This window comes from Aspergillus tubingensis (genome assembly GCF_013340325.1).
Source record: "Aspergillus tubingensis WU-2223L DNA, scaffold_7, whole genome shotgun sequence".
NCBI lineage: Eukaryota > Fungi > Ascomycota > Eurotiomycetes > Eurotiales > Aspergillaceae > Aspergillus > Aspergillus tubingensis.
The window spans coordinates 2,985,272-3,002,238 of NW_023336281.1; the positions used below are offsets into that span (position 1 = coordinate 2,985,272).

The 16,967-nt window shown below is 51.7% G+C and overlaps 7 protein-coding genes across 7 annotated transcripts; 3 read left to right on the plus strand and 4 right to left on the minus strand.

Moving 5' to 3' along the window:
* Positions 1 to 800: 800 nt before the first annotated feature.
* On the minus strand, positions 801 to 2,926 carry AtWU_05943 (arginine--tRNA ligase; the record flags this gene model as incomplete). Its single annotated transcript, XM_035501053.1, has 4 exons — positions 801 to 807; positions 861 to 1,274; positions 1,328 to 2,622; positions 2,702 to 2,926. 4 exons carry the CDS (start codon positions 2,924 to 2,926, stop codon positions 801 to 803), a joined length of 1,941 nt encoding a protein of 646 aa, XP_035356946.1.
* A 562-nt stretch (positions 2,927 to 3,488) lies between these two features.
* AtWU_05944 (phosphatidylinositol phosphate kinase family protein) lies at positions 3,489 to 4,580 on the plus strand (the record flags this gene model as incomplete). Its single annotated transcript, XM_035501054.1, has 2 exons — positions 3,489 to 3,761; positions 3,822 to 4,580. The coding sequence occupies 2 exons, from the start codon at positions 3,489 to 3,491 to the stop codon at positions 4,578 to 4,580; spliced, it is 1,032 nt and encodes a 343-aa protein (XP_035356947.1).
* Positions 4,581 to 4,844: 264 nt separating this feature from the next.
* On the minus strand, positions 4,845 to 5,952 carry AtWU_05945 (cytochrome b5 reductase family protein; the record flags this gene model as incomplete). Its single annotated transcript, XM_035501055.1, has 4 exons — positions 4,845 to 4,994; positions 5,052 to 5,671; positions 5,742 to 5,884; positions 5,948 to 5,952. 4 exons carry the CDS (start codon positions 5,950 to 5,952, stop codon positions 4,845 to 4,847), a joined length of 918 nt encoding a protein of 305 aa, XP_035356948.1.
* Positions 5,953 to 6,609: 657 nt separating this feature from the next.
* On the plus strand, positions 6,610 to 7,701 carry AtWU_05946 (GIG1 family protein; the record flags this gene model as incomplete). Its single annotated transcript, XM_035501056.1, has 2 exons — positions 6,610 to 6,724; positions 7,079 to 7,701. 2 exons carry the CDS (start codon positions 6,610 to 6,612, stop codon positions 7,699 to 7,701), a joined length of 738 nt encoding a protein of 245 aa, XP_035356949.1.
* A 407-nt stretch (positions 7,702 to 8,108) lies between these two features.
* On the minus strand, positions 8,109 to 11,944 carry AtWU_05947 (chromosome segregation protein SMC; the record flags this gene model as incomplete). The annotated part of the gene is made up of 5 exons (XM_035501057.1): positions 8,109 to 8,401; positions 8,456 to 10,353; positions 10,420 to 11,630; positions 11,681 to 11,840; positions 11,907 to 11,944. 5 exons carry the CDS (start codon positions 11,942 to 11,944, stop codon positions 8,109 to 8,111), a joined length of 3,600 nt encoding a protein of 1,199 aa, XP_035356950.1.
* Positions 11,945 to 12,320: 376 nt separating this feature from the next.
* Positions 12,321 to 14,024, plus strand: AtWU_05948 (serine/threonine-protein kinase RIO1; the record flags this gene model as incomplete). Its single annotated transcript, XM_035501058.1, has 1 exon — positions 12,321 to 14,024. The coding sequence occupies one exon, from the start codon at positions 12,321 to 12,323 to the stop codon at positions 14,022 to 14,024; it is 1,704 nt and encodes a 567-aa protein (XP_035356951.1).
* A 1,212-nt stretch (positions 14,025 to 15,236) lies between these two features.
* AtWU_05949 (autophagy-related protein 17) lies at positions 15,237 to 16,877 on the minus strand (the record flags this gene model as incomplete). Its single annotated transcript, XM_035501059.1, has 1 exon — positions 15,237 to 16,877. The coding sequence occupies one exon, from the start codon at positions 16,875 to 16,877 to the stop codon at positions 15,237 to 15,239; it is 1,641 nt and encodes a 546-aa protein (XP_035356952.1).
* Positions 16,878 to 16,967: the final 90 nt, after the last annotated feature.

Sequence of the window (16,967 nt, forward strand, 5' to 3'; positions counted from 1 at the left end):
AAGTAATGTTCCGTTGGTGTTCACTTTAGGCACATTCACCTCAACCAACATAGTATATATATATACAGCCAGCTATCATGCTCCCAAGTGACCTTTCAAACATGATAAATCAGAACTTCAGGCCGAACCACCGCATGAGATAATACTACCTAATTCCGTTAAAAATACTCTACCATTTCAGATCCACTTGATCATATAACAAAAATCTATACTCATACTTATCCAGAACAAAAAACACTATGACTAGCCTCTCCCCAATGCATACCAACCACGTGATCCAGTCAAGTCCTGAAAGAATAGTTTTACTGTTTTACACGATAACCAATTACTAACCGAAACTCTACTGTAAGAAACCCAAAATAAACTTTCGCAGGAATCCCGAAGATCTGGTAAGACTACGACCTGCAAAATGCAAAAAGCAAAGCCGATCACGTTGACTTAGTCCCCGAGGCCGAGAGGCCCCACTGCTGGTTGTGGTTGTTGTTTCCCGAGGACGGCGTTCTACTTAGAAGTTACATACCCGCTCGGGTGGCTGCCTTGCGGGGATTATGGTTTTGAGTTTCGGTGATTGCTTCAAGGGGATCTAAACACTAGGACGCCGATGTGATCTGATATTCGGACGAGACTGTCGATCAGATCGGGGTTCATGGGGCGGAGTATTATCCCGGCTTAAAGATAACTAATACTTTTTGTTCCTGATACTACGGTGTGATTGATAATCTTTCGGGTGTGATGTGAACGCTGAAAAAGATGCTTGGTATTTGGTCACACTAAATGTATATCTTTTATGGTCGCTTCCATTACATACTAGTGGCTCATTAGTACTGCGTATAACAAAGCGAGAATGAAGCTTGACGTACCGGTTGACAGGGCTAAGACCCAGGATGCGCATACCGTTGTGCAGCACCTGGCGGGCGGACTCGTACAGAGCCATACGGGCCTTCTTGAGCTCGGGCTCGCTACCAACAACCTTGAGCACATCGTAGCTGGAGCTGAGCACGTGGGTCATGCGGAACAGGTAGGTGAGGATGGTAGTGGGCTCCAGAGTGCGGTTCGTGTTGAGCAGCACATCGGGCCACTGGGCGAGGAGACGAGCAAGGTCGGTGGCGTGGGTCTCGGTCAGGAGGCTCAGGTTGGCCGTGTCGAGCTCGTCGACGTTCAGGCCGGACTTGCGCACAATGGAGCAGAGACGGGCGTGGGCGTATTGCAGGTAAGGACCGGTGTCACCCTCGAACGAGGTCATGGCATCCAGGTTGAAGTCGTATCCGTTGATACTGCAAATTCATTAGCAACTGGAGACTACCATGGGGGGATGGGATATACGTACCGCTTTCCGGTCATGTCCTGCACCATGACGGAGGACATACCGAGGATGTCGGCAGTGCCCTCAGGGTCGGCGACCTGCTCGTACTTCTCGGTGTTCTTCTTCATGACTTCGTGCATCTTGTCACGGACATCCTGGAGGATGTCGTCCAAGAACTTGACGGTACCCTTACGGGTGCTCATACCGCGCACCATACCGAAGTTGATGTGCTGGCAGCGGTTGGCCAGATCCTTGTAGCCCATGAGCTCAGTGATCTTGAACAGCTGGGCCAAGTGGAGATCCTGCTGAGCGGCAACGACGTAGATCATCTTGTCGAACTTGTAGGCCTCCTCACGCTCGAGGATGGCTCCGATATCACGGGTCAGGTAGAGAGGAGTGCCGTCCTTGCGGACAATGATGGCCTTACCAAGCTTCTTGGCACCGTGCTTGGTGAAGTCGACGATGACAGCACCCTCGGACTTCTCGGACACACCGGCCTTCTCCATGGTCTGGTAAGCGGAGGTCATGCTCTCCTGCTTGATCTGAGACTCTCCAGAGTAGACGTCAAAGTCAATGTTCAGACGAGCATAGGTCTGTCTGTACTTCTCGATACTGAGCTCACGGAACCGGCGCCAGAGAGCAAGAGCCTCCTGGTTACCATCCTCCATGCTCTTGAAGTAGCGGCGAGCGTTCTCGTCCTCGCTGGCATCGACAAGCTTGGCAAGCTCCTTCTCCTGCTCGGCGGCGTCCTCACCCTTCTCCTTCTTGGCCTTGATCTGCTCCTTGAGCTCCTTGATGGGGCCCTCCTGCTCGGAGACGATGCCGTTGATCTTGACGTAGACGTTGAACAGGTGGTTGATAGGGTCCTTGGTCAGCTCCTCCTCGCTACCGAACATCTTGAAACCATTGGCAAGCAGACCGTACTGCTTACCCCAGTCACCAAGGTAGTTCATCTTAATGACGTCCCATCCCATGACGGTGTAAAGGTTGGCGAGGAAACCACCAATGATGGTACTGCGCAAGTGACCAGCATGGAAGGGCTTGGCGATGTTGGGAGAAGAGAACTCGACGATGATGCGCTTGCGACCCTTGGAGGGGTCGGCGGGGTCGCGCAGACCAACGTTGCCATTGGTACCAAAGGCAGACTTCTCCTTCAAGATACGGCTAACGACGTTCTTGGTGAGGCGCTCCGGGCGGAAGAAGAACTGCATGTGAGGGCCGAAGGCAACGGGGGGAAGGATGAGGTCGGACTCGGGGAACTTCTCGACAAGTTCCTTGCACAGCTCCTGGGGGTTCTTCTTGATCTGAAGGGAGGGGACCTAGAGATAAAATATTACGTTAGTTGGTGTCAAGTGGCCCAATGGAACTCATCCAATTGTGATTTTTATGGTCGCGTACCGGCAACACCAGGTCACCCTTGTCCAACGAGTTCGTCCATGCGATGCGGGAGAAGATCTTCTCCGCGTCCAAGCCGGTGATCTTGGCCAGCTCCTCGGCAATGTGCTCTCTGTAAACGTCGACGGGGTTCAGGGAGGGGAAGCAGTTGGGGAACTTGGAGGTCTCGGAGGTCGACTGAATCGAGAGTCCCTCAACGGAGACAGCGAGGTCGGAGGCGGACGTCATGGCGGCAGCTTTGTTCTTCAAAAGCGACGCAGAGGAAAAAGAAGAGCGCCAGGGGTTTAAAAGAGGCGAAGAAAAAGCACCGCGGGCGCAGGAACAGCGACTATTTTGTGTGTAGTATGAGCGGACAGACTGGAAAATGCCGCTGGAAAATCGGCGTGCCCCGCTTACCAGATGGCGACCCATAAATGGAGGGGAATCGAGAGCCTCGCTTTGGAGGGGGACTTTTTTCTTTGCTCTTTAGCCTCCATTCGGCAATCGCCCATACTGCCCGGGCGGTGAGTACTCCCTCATGACTCATCGAATGTAGTCACGTGATAACCAGATCATCTGACTGCTGCTAGCCCTGATCTCTCCCGTTCCCTCTCAAATCCTCATTTATGTCATGTGAGCGGATATGAGACCACCCCCTTCTCTGACGTCACGGTTCTTTGCAGCGCCAGCAACGCAACCTCGTGTCCCAAACCTGGCCATTCTCCTCTTAATTCCATAACAAGCCTCCATACAGCCATGTCCTACCATCAACAATCTATTCCGTTCTCTATCATCCATATACTCCGCGGCCATGGGTAGTAGTCGTCGTCAAAAGGCCCTATCCAAGTCTATCCAACTCGCCCTATTCCGCGACCCAGCTACCTTTCGGAAGACCCTCATAGGGCGCATCCTAGCCTTCTTTAGCATCTTCTACATCAAGCTCTTCCGATATGGGAGCAATCTGTTTCGAAAGCTGCGCAGCGAGACATGGGAGATCGACGAGAATGAGTACAAGGCGAGCTTCCGAGATGAGAAGAAGACTGTCCCATTGAAGCCAATGGGCGATCTTGGAATGTCAGGATCGGTATGAACACAACCAGAAGATCATGGAAAGTGCGGGTGTACTAATGGAATGCTTTGATAGACCTTCTTCCAGACTTCCAATGGCAAGTTTCTCGTCAAGAGCCTCCCCCGACACTTTGAACATTCCTTCTTCCGTGAGGATCTGCTCGAGCCATACTACGAATATATGAGTGCCCATCGCGATTCTTTATTGGTATGGATTACCGACTATGTGTATGCGCCGTATCAGACGGTCGGGAGCCTTATAGGGTCCACGCCAGCCCATCACATCATCATGGATAATATCTTGTACGGGAAAACCGAAGACCCGAAAGCAGATCAATGGGAGAAATACGACCTTAAACCCATTGACTATTTCTATCCAGAGCGGGACTTGGTGCCAGAGCCGCTGGTTAGCGAAGATACGCTGCGGAAGCTTGCTGACCAATTTGACGACAAAATCCGGCTGTCGCAAGAACAATACGAGTCCCTGAAGCAAGTCTTGGAAGCTGACACGGACTTTCTCCGCTCGTCTAATGCAGTTGATTACTCTCTTTTCCTCGTACGGTTTCCGGCCTCCTCGCAGCCCGAGGTTGTTGGTAGGCATGCTCCGTGGCGCATCGGCGTAGAGTCTGCAGATGGCAAATGGAAGTATCGTGCCGTGTTGTTGGATTTCTTCTGGGCAAGACACAAATTGCACGCCCAAGCCATGACGGGGGTAATTCAGACATTCAATGTCATTGGTCGCCAGGGGCCAATGACAATTACAACGACGGCCGACGAATACCAACAGAAGTTTCTGGCTATGGTGGATTCGATGGTGGAAGTACAGCAGTCTTGATAGACGTAATCATACAATACCTAAAAAGATGTTGTTTGACGCACGCGCGCTCTGCAATTAATATCATGTATGTTGTATCCGAAATGGAAACTCTTGGTCTTCTCGCATTGACTCATGACACCGTTTATCAAGCACCCAGATGACCAACGGTCGGCCCGTAGCGGGCTTTTCTATCGACAATCTATCAATTACCGGAATCTGTGAGGCAGAGACAATCTATGTTATCTGCCAATTCGCTCAAAGAAGTCATCTCTCCTTGCTGCCTTAGAAGCAGAAGATCTGGTCCTCGAGCTTGCTGACGGGACGAGCCTTGGTGTATCCGAGAGACTCGGTAGCCTTCTTCATGGCGCTAACCATGGGAGGAGGACCGCAGAGCAGGATCTTGATGTCGCTAGCGGGGGCAGGAAGGCGCTCCTAAAGGGTTTAGTTAGTGGGCCGTGCTGGAAGACACTGACTGGAGATTCAACAAACCTTGATCATGTCAGGGGTGACGAAACCAACACCACCGGTCCAGCCCTCAGGGGGGTTGTTGAGGACGTAGTAGATGCGGAAGCCGTCGTCCTCCTTGGCCAGCTGCTCGAGCTCTTCCTTCATGAGGATATCGTCGGGGTTCACGTTGGCGAAGATCAAGTCAACCTGGGTGGTGTCGTTTCCACCGTTACGGGGACGGTTGCGGATAATAGCCTTGATGATCTGGTACATGGGAGTGATACCAGTACCACCAGCGATCATACCAATGTGACGGCACATGTTGGGAGTGTACACCATGGCGCCCTTAGGGCCACGGACCTTCATGGTCTGACCAACCTCCAGGGTGGTCAAGTACTTGGAGATGTTACCCTGGGGGTAGGCCTTGACGAGGAGATCGAAGTAACCAGCCTCGTTGTCGGAGGAGATGGGGGTGTAGGAGCGGACAACCTCCTTACCGCCAATGGTGGCGGCAAGCGAGATGTGCTGACCGATGGGCAGACCCAGGATATCGGTGGGACGGGGCAAGGCGAAACGGTAGACGGTGACATTGTGGGAGATGTCGTTCTTCTCCTTCAGGGTGAAGTGCTGGAAGTCACCGGGGTTGAGGACCTTTCTGGGCTCTAAAGAAATTGTTGAGACATGTCAGAAGACCGCAAGCAAAGTCATACGATCAGCGACTCCTGTACGTACTGTTGCTGAAGACCTTCCAGCCGACCAGGACCGCAGCAAGAGCGACGGCAAAGGGGGTCAATTCCTGCTTGAAGAGAAAAGTTCCGGCGACAAAGAGGGCCGAGGGGATGAAGGCCCCGGTGATGTTGTCGGGGGAGAAAGCACTGTTTTGCGACAACTTTTGTTAGTCACCCGTCAATCGCGGAGCGAGTAGCACGCGCACATACCTCATATTGGCAATTACTCCAGCAACCCCTAGGGAACTTGAGAAGAAATAGAAAACAGAAAAAGAAGAAAGGGGGAGGAATGAGAGGGGAAGAGGGAAGAGGAGGAGGGAGAGGAAAGTAATGAGAGGGAGAGGATGTGAGGAGATGAGGAGACAGTCGGGTTTTGTGACGGTAATTTTCGGTGTCGGTCACGGGAAGACAGTCCCGATCGGGCCACTGGATCGGCTTATCGATAAGTTTGTTGAGGCAAAATCAATTGATTATCGATGGAGATAATGATTAAAGTACAAAGGAAAGGAATATGAACTGCCGTCATGAATTGATCATAACAAAGATTACCATAGAATAATCAACAGATATCATGGAAATATTAATTACACCTCCGACGTGCGGAGAAGTCTCACACAGTCAGCATGTGAACAAGCCAACTCATATAGTGCGCGGAATCAGTCCCGTTGGGGATTTGCTTTCCTGGGGTAACCATTCCCGTCTTCGTTCACAATTCCCTCGCTGTTCTTCTTTTTCCTATCTCGACAAATAATTCCGTCCTTCTTAGCTAGCTCAACTTATCCTTCAGTGGAGCCCATCGACTGTCCGCTAGTCTAGTCAATCCTTCTTCCACACAGTCTCATAGACACATCTAAACCGGCCGACAAATAACCATGGCTTCCGAGGAACCTCCGGCCTTTAACCTGACCGAGGTTGATCGTCAAGTCCTCGCGCAGACCGACGAGGAGTTTGTGCTTCATGACTGGGAGGATCTCAAGTCCATCATCGGTAGGTGATTTACACAGTTCAAAAAACCCCTTGGATGGTTATACATACAGTAGAGTGAGAGGCAAAGAGAGAAAGAAAGAGAGAACTACTTACTCCTACTATCCTACCCCTCACATGCTCACCTTCCCTCCCCCGCGCCCTCCTACCATCCATCCATCCATTCCTCGAATCCATCTCGATCATTCCATCCATCCATCAACCAATACCCAATGGTTCCGCATTCCAGTCCCTGACTCTAAACTCTCTCTCTCTCTCTCTCTCTTCCCCTTTACCCCGCAACCCAACCCAACCCAACCCTCCCTACCTACCTACCTACTCCTACTCCTACTCCTAACTAACCCGATCCCCCAACAGCACGCAACGATCTCGGCATCCTAAAACGGAAACCCTCCGATCTAACCCGCTACCTATCCTGGTCACATAAAACCAAGCAACAATACGGCTCTATCACAAACTACATCTGTCAGAAGCGTCTAGGCTGGACTGATACTATCCCCTCTTCCCCATCTCCATCATCCACTACTACCACCCCATCCACATCCACCCCAACTTCCTCCATCACCACAAGCACAGAAACCACCACCACCACCAGTACCTTCCCCTACAAAAACCCCATCCCGTTCGCAGATCCATCCGATTACAAGATCCTGCGCAACGACTGGCCCTACGGTCTCGCGCCGGGGATCTCGCATATTGTAGTGTGGTTGCGGACCCCCGTGGCAGTCAAGGAAGAGAACGGGGACGTGACGGATGAGTCGCGGGCGTTGATCGAGGCGTTTGTGCAAAGGACGTTTGTGGATGCGGTGGTGAGGGATGAAGGGGTGAATGTGGCGGAGGCGAGGGATCGGGTGCTGTGGTTTAAGAATTGGGCGGCGTTGCAGAGTGTCAGGAGTTTGGAACATGTTCATGTTCTTGTTAGGGATGTGTCGGAGAAGTTGTTGATTGAGTGGACTGGGGAGGAGGGGGTCAAGCGGTAGTTCTTATGCAGTTGATGTGGAGTTTCAACGGTACGAAGGATGGGGACTGTTAAGACGCAGTTAGATGAGTGGAGGAGCGAAGACATCATTTACGAGAATAGATCAAGACAGACACAATTGGATAAAACGCCAATAGAACTTGGAAAGAAGAACATAAGATTGGGAATCTCGAATCAATCGAAAAAGAAATCGACCGGACCTGTAGCGTACATCAAAGAGGCGGCAGTATAAACTAAGAAAGCCACACAAGTGTCACCATTCATCGTGCGCTTGTCTCAAATAACATCAGAAGGGAAACTAGATAAGAACAGATAAGAAGCCCATCAAATCATATACGCCTGCAGCCCAACATCCCAGGTCATCATTAAAGCAGCAGCACATCAGTTCGAACTACCACGGCGCTATTTTCACGACTTCTGCTCCTCCACGAACTTCAAGGCTTCTTCTCTCGACACAACGTCAATCGTACTAGCCTTCTGCCGGAAGCTGACGCCGTAGCACTTCTCGGCCACGTGCAACATCTCGGGTCGGAAAGTGGTGCAGATGAATTGGCCGTTGGTCGAGTCGGAGATGGACTTGAGCATCTGGGCAACGGCAGTTCGGTACTGGGCGTCGAGGTTGGCGTCGATCTCGTCGAACAGGTAGAAGGGGGCGGGATCGCAGGCTTGGATGGCGAAGACTAGGGCGAGGGCGCAAAGACCTAGCGATGGGTTAGTACGGAGGATTGATCAATATAAGAACGGTGGTCACTCACTCTTTTGTCCACCACTGAGCTGCTGGATACGCTGCTGTTCATCATGCTTGCTGTTGAAACTGACGCTGATGCCTACTCCAACGTAGTTCTCGACGCTCTCGCGAGCCTCCTCGTCCTCGGAGTCGACTTCGTCGGGTTGCCGAAGGGCGCGGTCAGTCTTACGCTGGATGATCAGACGTCCACGGCCAGCGGGGACGAGCTTCTCGAAGACATTGGCAAACTCGCGGGAGACCTGCTTGAAGGTTCGTTCGATGGCCTCGTCCTTTCGCTGGTCGAGCACGTTGATGAGGTCGTCGATGGACTTCTCGGAAGCTTCTAGTTCTTCCCTTCGGCTTGTCAGCGCCTCTCGCTGCTTGGTGAAGTTGTTGTATTGCTCAAACGCCTTCTTGTTGACATGGGAGTACTTCTTGAGACTCTCGTTGACCTTGTGAAGCTTCTTGACCACGGCATTAGAATCGGTGTTCTTGTACTTGGTAAAAGCCTCGTCTGGGAGGACTCCCAGGTCACGGATATTGGAAGCGCACTCAGCGGCTTGCTTCGTCAAGGCAGCCTTCTTCTGCATGCTCTTCTCCATGCGCCGCTGGTGCTTCTCGATGGACTTGGCCAGTTCTTCCAGCTCTCGCCTAGTCTCCGCATTCCGTTGTTGCAGGTCGCCCACGCGAGCGTTGGCCTGATCGATGGACTCGTCAACCTGCTGGAGACGCTGGCCGAGTTTCTCCAGTGCCTTGTGAAGGCGCTTCATTTCGCGCTGTGTCTCCTTCAGGTTGCCTTGGCTGTCGTCGTCTGCTAAGTCCATGTCCTGGCCGACAAGCTGGTCAAGGCGCGGGTTCAAGTTCTCGCGCAATTCGACCTCGAGGATGGATTTTCTTCCCTCGAGCTCACTGCGCTGGCTGGAAAGCTCCTGGTACTGTCGCCGAAGATCTTGAGCTGTGTTGTTGAGCTCCTCTAAGCGCGCCTCTTCTTCATTGCTGAGCGCTTTCTGGAAAGGCGATGACAGTTCCGCCTCGAACGCGCCAACCTGGTCAGTCACCGCTGCCAGGTTGCCTTCGATGTTGCGAAGCGCCCGTCGCTTCGCATCAAGGTTGTCATTCTTCTTCTGCAGAAGGTCGCGCTTGGCCCGTAGCTCTTGCCGCATAGGTCCACTGCTGTTTTGCACCTGGTGTCTCTGTTGTTCCAGCTTCTGCAGCTCGCCGACCGATCTCGTGATGAGCTGGTCCAGCTGCTCGAGCTCCTTTCGAATCTCAGAACCACGGTTCTTCTTGGTCTCATACTCATCCCTCCATTTAGTGAGGTTCTTCACTGCATCAAGGCGGGATTGTCGTGAATCGTGGAAACCACCGGTAAGGGCACCTCTCTTATCCGAACGGTCTCCCTCAGGAGTGATTGCATTGACACCGTGACTGCGGGCATATTGAGAGGCGACTTGAAGGTTCGGGCAGATGATGGTCTTTCCAAACACGTGAACAAATGCCTTCTCATATTTGGAGTCGTACTGAAGCTTCTCGATCATAGGAATCGTGTCACTTGCCCTGGGCATGTTGATGGGTCGAGATCGTAGTCTGTTCAGGGGCATGAAAGTAACTCTGCCAGCCTTCTCCTGCTGGAGGATCTCGAGCACCTTTGTGGCGGTTTCATCCGTGTCGACGACATAGTGGAACAGACTCTGGCCCGCTGTGACCTCGACAGAGGTCCGGTACCTATCACTAACTTCGAAAAGCTCCGCTAGCGTGCCATACACTCCCTCGAGGTTGTACTGGCGCTTGATTCTCCGGACAGCAGCAATGCCACGGCTCGTATTGTGGTCCATCATCTGGGACAAATTGCGCTCGGCACGCTCCACTTCGTGGGAGGCATTCGACAAGATCGAATCCAGCTTAGCTTCTTCTCTCCACAATTCCCTAGCACATCGTCAGCTAATCACATTCATGACATAGTAAACGGTTAGAGCATCACGGAATACATACTTTCTCTGATCCATCAGCCGGTCTCTCTCATCCTTCGCAGATTGAACTTGCTGCTCGACAGAATGGATCGTGTCGCCTCTGCCATCAATCTGCTTGCGCAAGCGCTCGCTCTCCGGTTCCAGAAGTGCTATGTCGTTTTCGAGTTCCTTGATATCCTCCTGTGTCTGTGCCAATACACCTTGGACAGAAGTGATAGAAGCGTAGTTATCCTTGATCGCTGCTTGCAGCCACTTGTCGCGCTCACTCTTGTTACGGAAGCGAGAGTTACGACCTTGCTTGGCATATAGTCGCTGACGGGCGGTCTCTGCCTCGGTAAGCTGCGTCTTGACAGTGTCCTCCTGATCCTTGGCGGCGTTGAACTGGGGCATCAATTGCTGCAGCTCTTGCTCACGTTCCTGGATGGCACTCTGAACGGCCTTCAGGTCTTCGTCGCGGCGTAGTTTCGAGGCTTGAGCGGCGACTTGATTGTCCGATTGTGATTTTGCCTGCAGTTCCACCTGTGCAAGGGCCTTGGAGGCCTCACGACGCTCATCCTCCAGCTGTGCCTTGTCCACCTTCAGGAACTCAATCTGCTGCTTGCATTCGGCAATCTCAGCATCGATCTGGGCCATTTCCTTCTCTCCTTGGATGAAGCGGTCACGGTTGAGATCGGTGTCCTCGACGCCGGTTTGACGCTGTTCTTCAAGACTGTCCAAGAAACTGGAGATTTCTTGCTGTTCGCGAGAGTAGATTGTGTATTCCAAGCATCTGCGCTCCTTGTCCTTATCCTGGTAGTTTCGCAACTCGTCCTTTTCTTCTTCCAGCTCCGCAAGACGCTCGTTGATGAAGTCCAGTAACTCGTCGATTTTAGATCGCTTGTTGTTCGTTTCGTGCATAATCTTCAATGACTCCGCGCGGCGCGCTTCATATACCTGAGTTCCCGCAACTTCCTTCAAAAGGTTGAGACGTTCAGAGTCCTTCATGTTAGTCAGAGCCGTGACACGACCCTGGGGCACGATGTAGTAGGGGTTCGAACGGGAAAACCCGGCAGATTCGAGCAGGTTCATCACATCGGACTTCGTCGCATTCTTGCGGTCAAGCGTGTATTCGTCCTTCTTCAATCCGATGGTGCGGCGAAGGACCACTTCCGGTTTGCCAGTGGGAAACCGATCGTCAGAGTTGTCAAAGATGATTTCAACGTAAGCCGACATTACAGCGGACCCCGAACCTTCCTATCCTTTTGTAAGCCTCTCAGTATTGTTTCTTGCGACGGGATACGCACGTGAAGAAGGGCCTGGCGTTCCTCTCGGCCCAGGTGGGTGTAAGCATCGCTGAGGACGAATCGAATGGCCGCGAAGAAGTTACTCTTTCCGGAGCCATTGCGACCAACGATGACATTATGCTTCGGAGAGAATGGCTCGATGACCGTCTGGTCCTTGTAGCTGTAAGGCAATTGCTGTCAGCCGGAAGGCGCACTCAAGCATCATGGGTACACTCTTGCAACATACCTTTTAAAGCCTTGAATAATGATTTGTTTAACGTACATCTTGACGAAGCACGCGCGACACGAGGAATCGGGGCAATTACAACAACCCAGTCATCACGCGCCCGAGGCGAAAGATATCAGGAGCCTAGGCCCTGACTAGACGGAGCAGGGTGGCGAGGTGAATGGATGCGCACGGAGGTTGCTGGGGTCGATGCTTGACATGCGACGAAGCTGACTTTGGGGAGAGCCACGCGTTATCGAGGCGATCAGCTCCGGATCTTTTGCACGCGTTTACTTCCATTTGGGAAGCCCGCGGGGTTCTGCCGGGCGGTGAGCCATATGACTGTCCCACACCCAAAAGGTACCCGTTTTTTTCAGATCAATTGCAAGACTTCGCTTCTACACACATTTGATTTTCACCCCTTTACATTCAGTCATGGCTGCTCCGAACGCTGACGCGCAAGCGTCCGGCTTGGCTGATGGCCTAAACCCAGCGCACACCTATATCCCCAACCAGGGATATGTCAACCCCGACGGCTCCCTCCCCGCTATGGCGGGGCAAGACTCTGCGGCGCAACAAAACGAAGACGAAGAGGATGACTACTACGATGATATCTTCGAAGAAGAACTCGATGAAGAAGACTTCACCTCGTCCAACCCCGCCGATCTAACGAAATCCTACAATCGCCAGCGCAAAACGAACGAGCTCTCTGCGGACCCCAACACTCCCAAGTGGACCTTACCGAAGACGAACACCCAGAAACCGTCTGTCAACACTCGCGCCTCCGTCGACGATCAAGTGAAGTCATTGACGAAGCATGCTGGCAAGATCAAGTTGGACGATATGCAGTCAGGCATGGCGACCCGCGGTGATCGGGGTGGCGACAGGGCGGACCGCGCTACCTCCGAGCAGGTGCTGGATCCCCGCACACGTATGATCCTGCTACAGATGATCAACCGAGAGATTGTCTCCGAGATTCACGGATGTCTGTCGACCGGTAAAGAAGCCAACGTCTACTACTCCATCTCATACCCCGATAACGAGGAGACACCCCTCCACCGTGCCATCAAGGTCTACAAGACGAGCATCCTGGTTTTCAAGGACAGAGACAAGTATGTCACTGGTGAATTCCGTTTCAGACAAGGATACAGCAAGAGCAACAACCGGGCAATGGTCAAGCTGTGGGCGGAAAAGGAAATGCGTAACTTGCGCCGTATCTACGCTGCCGGCATCCCCTGCCCCGAGCCCATCCACCTGCGCCTCCACGTCCTGGTCATGGGCTTCGTCGGAAGCTCCAAGGGTGTCGCCGCTCCTAGACTCAAGGACGTTGAGTTCAATATCCCCGATCCCGATGCCAAGTGGCGCGAGATCTACATGGAGTTGCTCGGCTACATGCGCGTGATGTACCAAACCTGCCACCTGGTCCACGCCGATCTGAGTGAATACAACATGCTTTACCACAAGAACAAGCTCCACATTATCGATGTCAGTCAGAGTGTCGAACACGACCACCCCCGCAGTTTGGAGTTCCTGCGTATGGATATCAAGAACATCAGCGACTTCTTCCGCCGCAAGAACGTCGACGTCCTCACCGAACGGGCTGTCTTCGAATTCGTCATCTCCAGCGATGGCCCTACCACCGTCACACCCGCAGAGCCAATGCTCGAAGCCATCGAGCACCTCTTCGCCACCCGCAATGACAACGCCGAGGGCGACACTGAAGTCGACGCCGCCGTCTTCCGTCAACAATACATCCCTCAAACCCTGGAACAGGTGTACGACTTTGAGCGCGACGCCGAGCAAGTCCGTGCCGGTAAGGGCGACGACCTCGTTTACCGGGATCTTCTCGCAGGCGAGAAGAAGAAGAAGGCAGAGGGCCACGATGAGGATGAAGAGGAAGAAGGCTCCGAAGCTGGCTCTGACGGTGGCGTATCTGTTGATGAGGGATCCGACTCGGAAGACGGAGAAAAAGATCCTTTTGCGAAGAAGGCGCCCCGCGGTAAGCGATTCGAAGATAAGGACGAGAAGCGCGACCACAAGCAAAAGGTCAAGGAGGAGAAGCGCGAGAAGCGCGCCAATAAGATGCCGAAGCATATGAAGAAACGTCTTGTTTCTTCGTCTTCGAGAAAGAAGAAATGAGGGATGAAGTTGGATTGAACGCTATTTTTTGCTTTCTGATATGCATGCAGGCATTTATTGGAGATAATTGGGCTACTATGGGAAAAACACAAAAGTCGATTTCATTTATTTCTGTTTTCGTTTTGGAATGCACATGATCTCATGATGTTTTATGACCTTTCATTGGGTGGGTATTGGTTCGTTGGATGCATATATATCTTCCAGTTTATACTATGAGCATATAGATCTGCATATGGGGGTGTACGAAATGCAAACTTGATACGTCGGATTGATTCCAGCACCGGTGTAATTGCCTCATTTCGTTTCTGAATACAGTTGAGTAGTCTATTTCATCAAGGACTGGAGAGGCCTTATCATAGTCACATTAAGGCCGCTGGCTAGTTTCGTGGTGAGGGAGTATATAATGGTAATCAATAGTTTTTAAAGTTTCAAAGTCGTTACTAACAAATGTACATATTTGGTTATCAATGATTATTAACTAGAATAGATATTTGAAACGTGTATTATTCATATGTCTATTCAAGTGGGTTGGGGTACCACCAGTACTCATGGTAGTAATGCCCATCATTGATAAAATATATATCACGGAACTTTGATGAAATGGGTCTATAACAGCAAGGAAAAACACAAGTTACTATAATTTTAACATATATATTTCTATACAGTATATAATACTAGTCACGACAAGACAGCGATCACATAGAGTTGCCTAAAACTATCTTTTACCATACTGCAACTGTACCGCAACGGGTGGGTGATACTACACCGTGGTTATCATCAAACGGCCACTACAGAATAAAGGTTGCTCAACAACAGTTTTAGGTTCTAGGTAGAATGCCCGGTCTGCTTATTTTCTATAGACTGGAAGGAAAAGTAACATGGTTCAATGTAAGATTCTAATATTTGATCAGTTACATGGTTGATTGGACGACCTATCAGAGCTCTCTTTGATCTTCATTCCAGTCCATTGCCAACTGCCAAATGGAGATACACGGTAGCACTTACGTCCTGAGCGAGTCATTATGATGCGCCGGAGTATGTGTCTAACGTATAATTGATCCACTTTACTGGCAAGAGGCATGGCCGGTATCGGATAGGACAAAGCCTGTATGTGTGTTCATCATCTAGGTCATCTACTAGTATGTTTCATGACTGCCAAGAAATAACCAATGGCAATCATGGGATTGACGAGCTCTCAGATACCACAAAAGACTACATGGCTTGTCTATTCCTCGCCTTGAGGCGATGAAGAGCCTCTTCAACCAGGGATTTGGGGAGATGTGGAATAATTTCTCCCTCCTCTGTGCTTTCAGAAGGTACTGGCTGGGGCTCATTGGGTTCAGCAGCTGGCTGGTCTGGTGCATCCGGCTGTTCGGGAGAGACACCCTTAAGGTTACCCCCGGATATGCGTCGGAATTCTATTCGCATCGGCTCGCGGCCGATACCAGGCCATATGTCGGATGGCAAATAGTCCCCTTGCTCGACTCGGAATGTTTCGCGAGCATTGACATCCTCTTCGTACAGCTGATCCAATTTGTGTTTCGTTTCTCGAAGCACCTTTTCCACACGCTGTCGTACGTGCCGTCGGCGTGCCACTTCCAGAATCAAGCCATCATAGGCTTCTAAAAACCCATCGTAAAGGGTGTTGAGATCGGACAAGTCTGCTAGCCCACCGTTGATACGATCGTGCTCTTCGCCCCATACACGGGTGAAGCTGTGTGCCTGAGCAATATAACCCGGTAGACGCGCAGTTGCAAGAGACGACAGGTGTCGGAAGACGCCAGTAGTAGCATTGTAGATGGAGAGAAGAACGTCACGTTGAGACAAGACGTTCTCAAGTATAGACTCCATGTCGCCAATGCGATCTTGGATTTCCATGACCACGTCTTCGGCCTCTGCTGCATCCTTGATCAAGACATTCACCATCTCCTGGTAGTCAGACTCACTCAAGGGATCAAGTGGGGCGTTTAGATTGTCATGAATGCCTTGCTCGATATTCGGGACTCCACGGCCACTGACGGTGACGGCAGCGGGCATATCCCCGGTAATGGATCGCGCGGCAGCTCCACCGCCTTCCGTATGTTTTACAGCAGTTACACAAAGATCGAAATGCTGAACTAAGGACTCTAGCAGATTGGCCATTTCCTGCGCATGCATCTCCAATGACTGTAACATGGGTGGCATTGATGACAATGACGGCAGGCTCGAATTGGACGCGGATGACGATGATGAGGACGAGGAAGCTAACTTGGTAGCTTCTCGGTAATTACCCAGAGCTTGCTTGATGGACTGGAGTTCATCATCAAATGCGGAGTTGGAAGTATCCAGTTCCGCCTGCGCCTCATTGGTGCGATCAATTGAGCTCTTCAAAGCCGCACGAAGCTCCTCAACCCCACGTTCATCCACAAAGTCATGTAAGCTTCGGGGTTCTTCGCCGTCGGGACGAAATGAAGAGTGAACGATTGTATCCCGTAAGGAGTCAAGCGTCTTTCTCAACCGGGCATCAGCCGTGTCCAGGCTTTTCAAGACACTAGCGAACTCCGACCGGCCCCTGAGAGAGACTTCTTCGACTTCAGAGCGGACACTGTATAGAAGCCGCAGTTGATTGTTAAGCCCGCGTCGGAGAAAGCCAGTCCGTGCGGAAATCACGACACTCTCTTCCAGTGCAGAGCGAGCGGAAGTTACAATTTCATTGGCACGCCACACGTGATTGATGGATGACAGGGACCGTTTTGCTGCCACCAGGTGGGAAATGAGAGAATCCAACTGAGGCAATGCGTTACCCTGGTCTCCAGCTGGCGAATCGGGGCCAGACGCATCGCTGCCGGCCGATAATGACCCTGATGCTGACATTTTGGAAAAGGGGCCGGCGTAATTGGCGCTGATTGGAAATTATAGCGAAAGGAGGAATGCTGGCGTGATAGCCTGACAGAATGGCTCAAT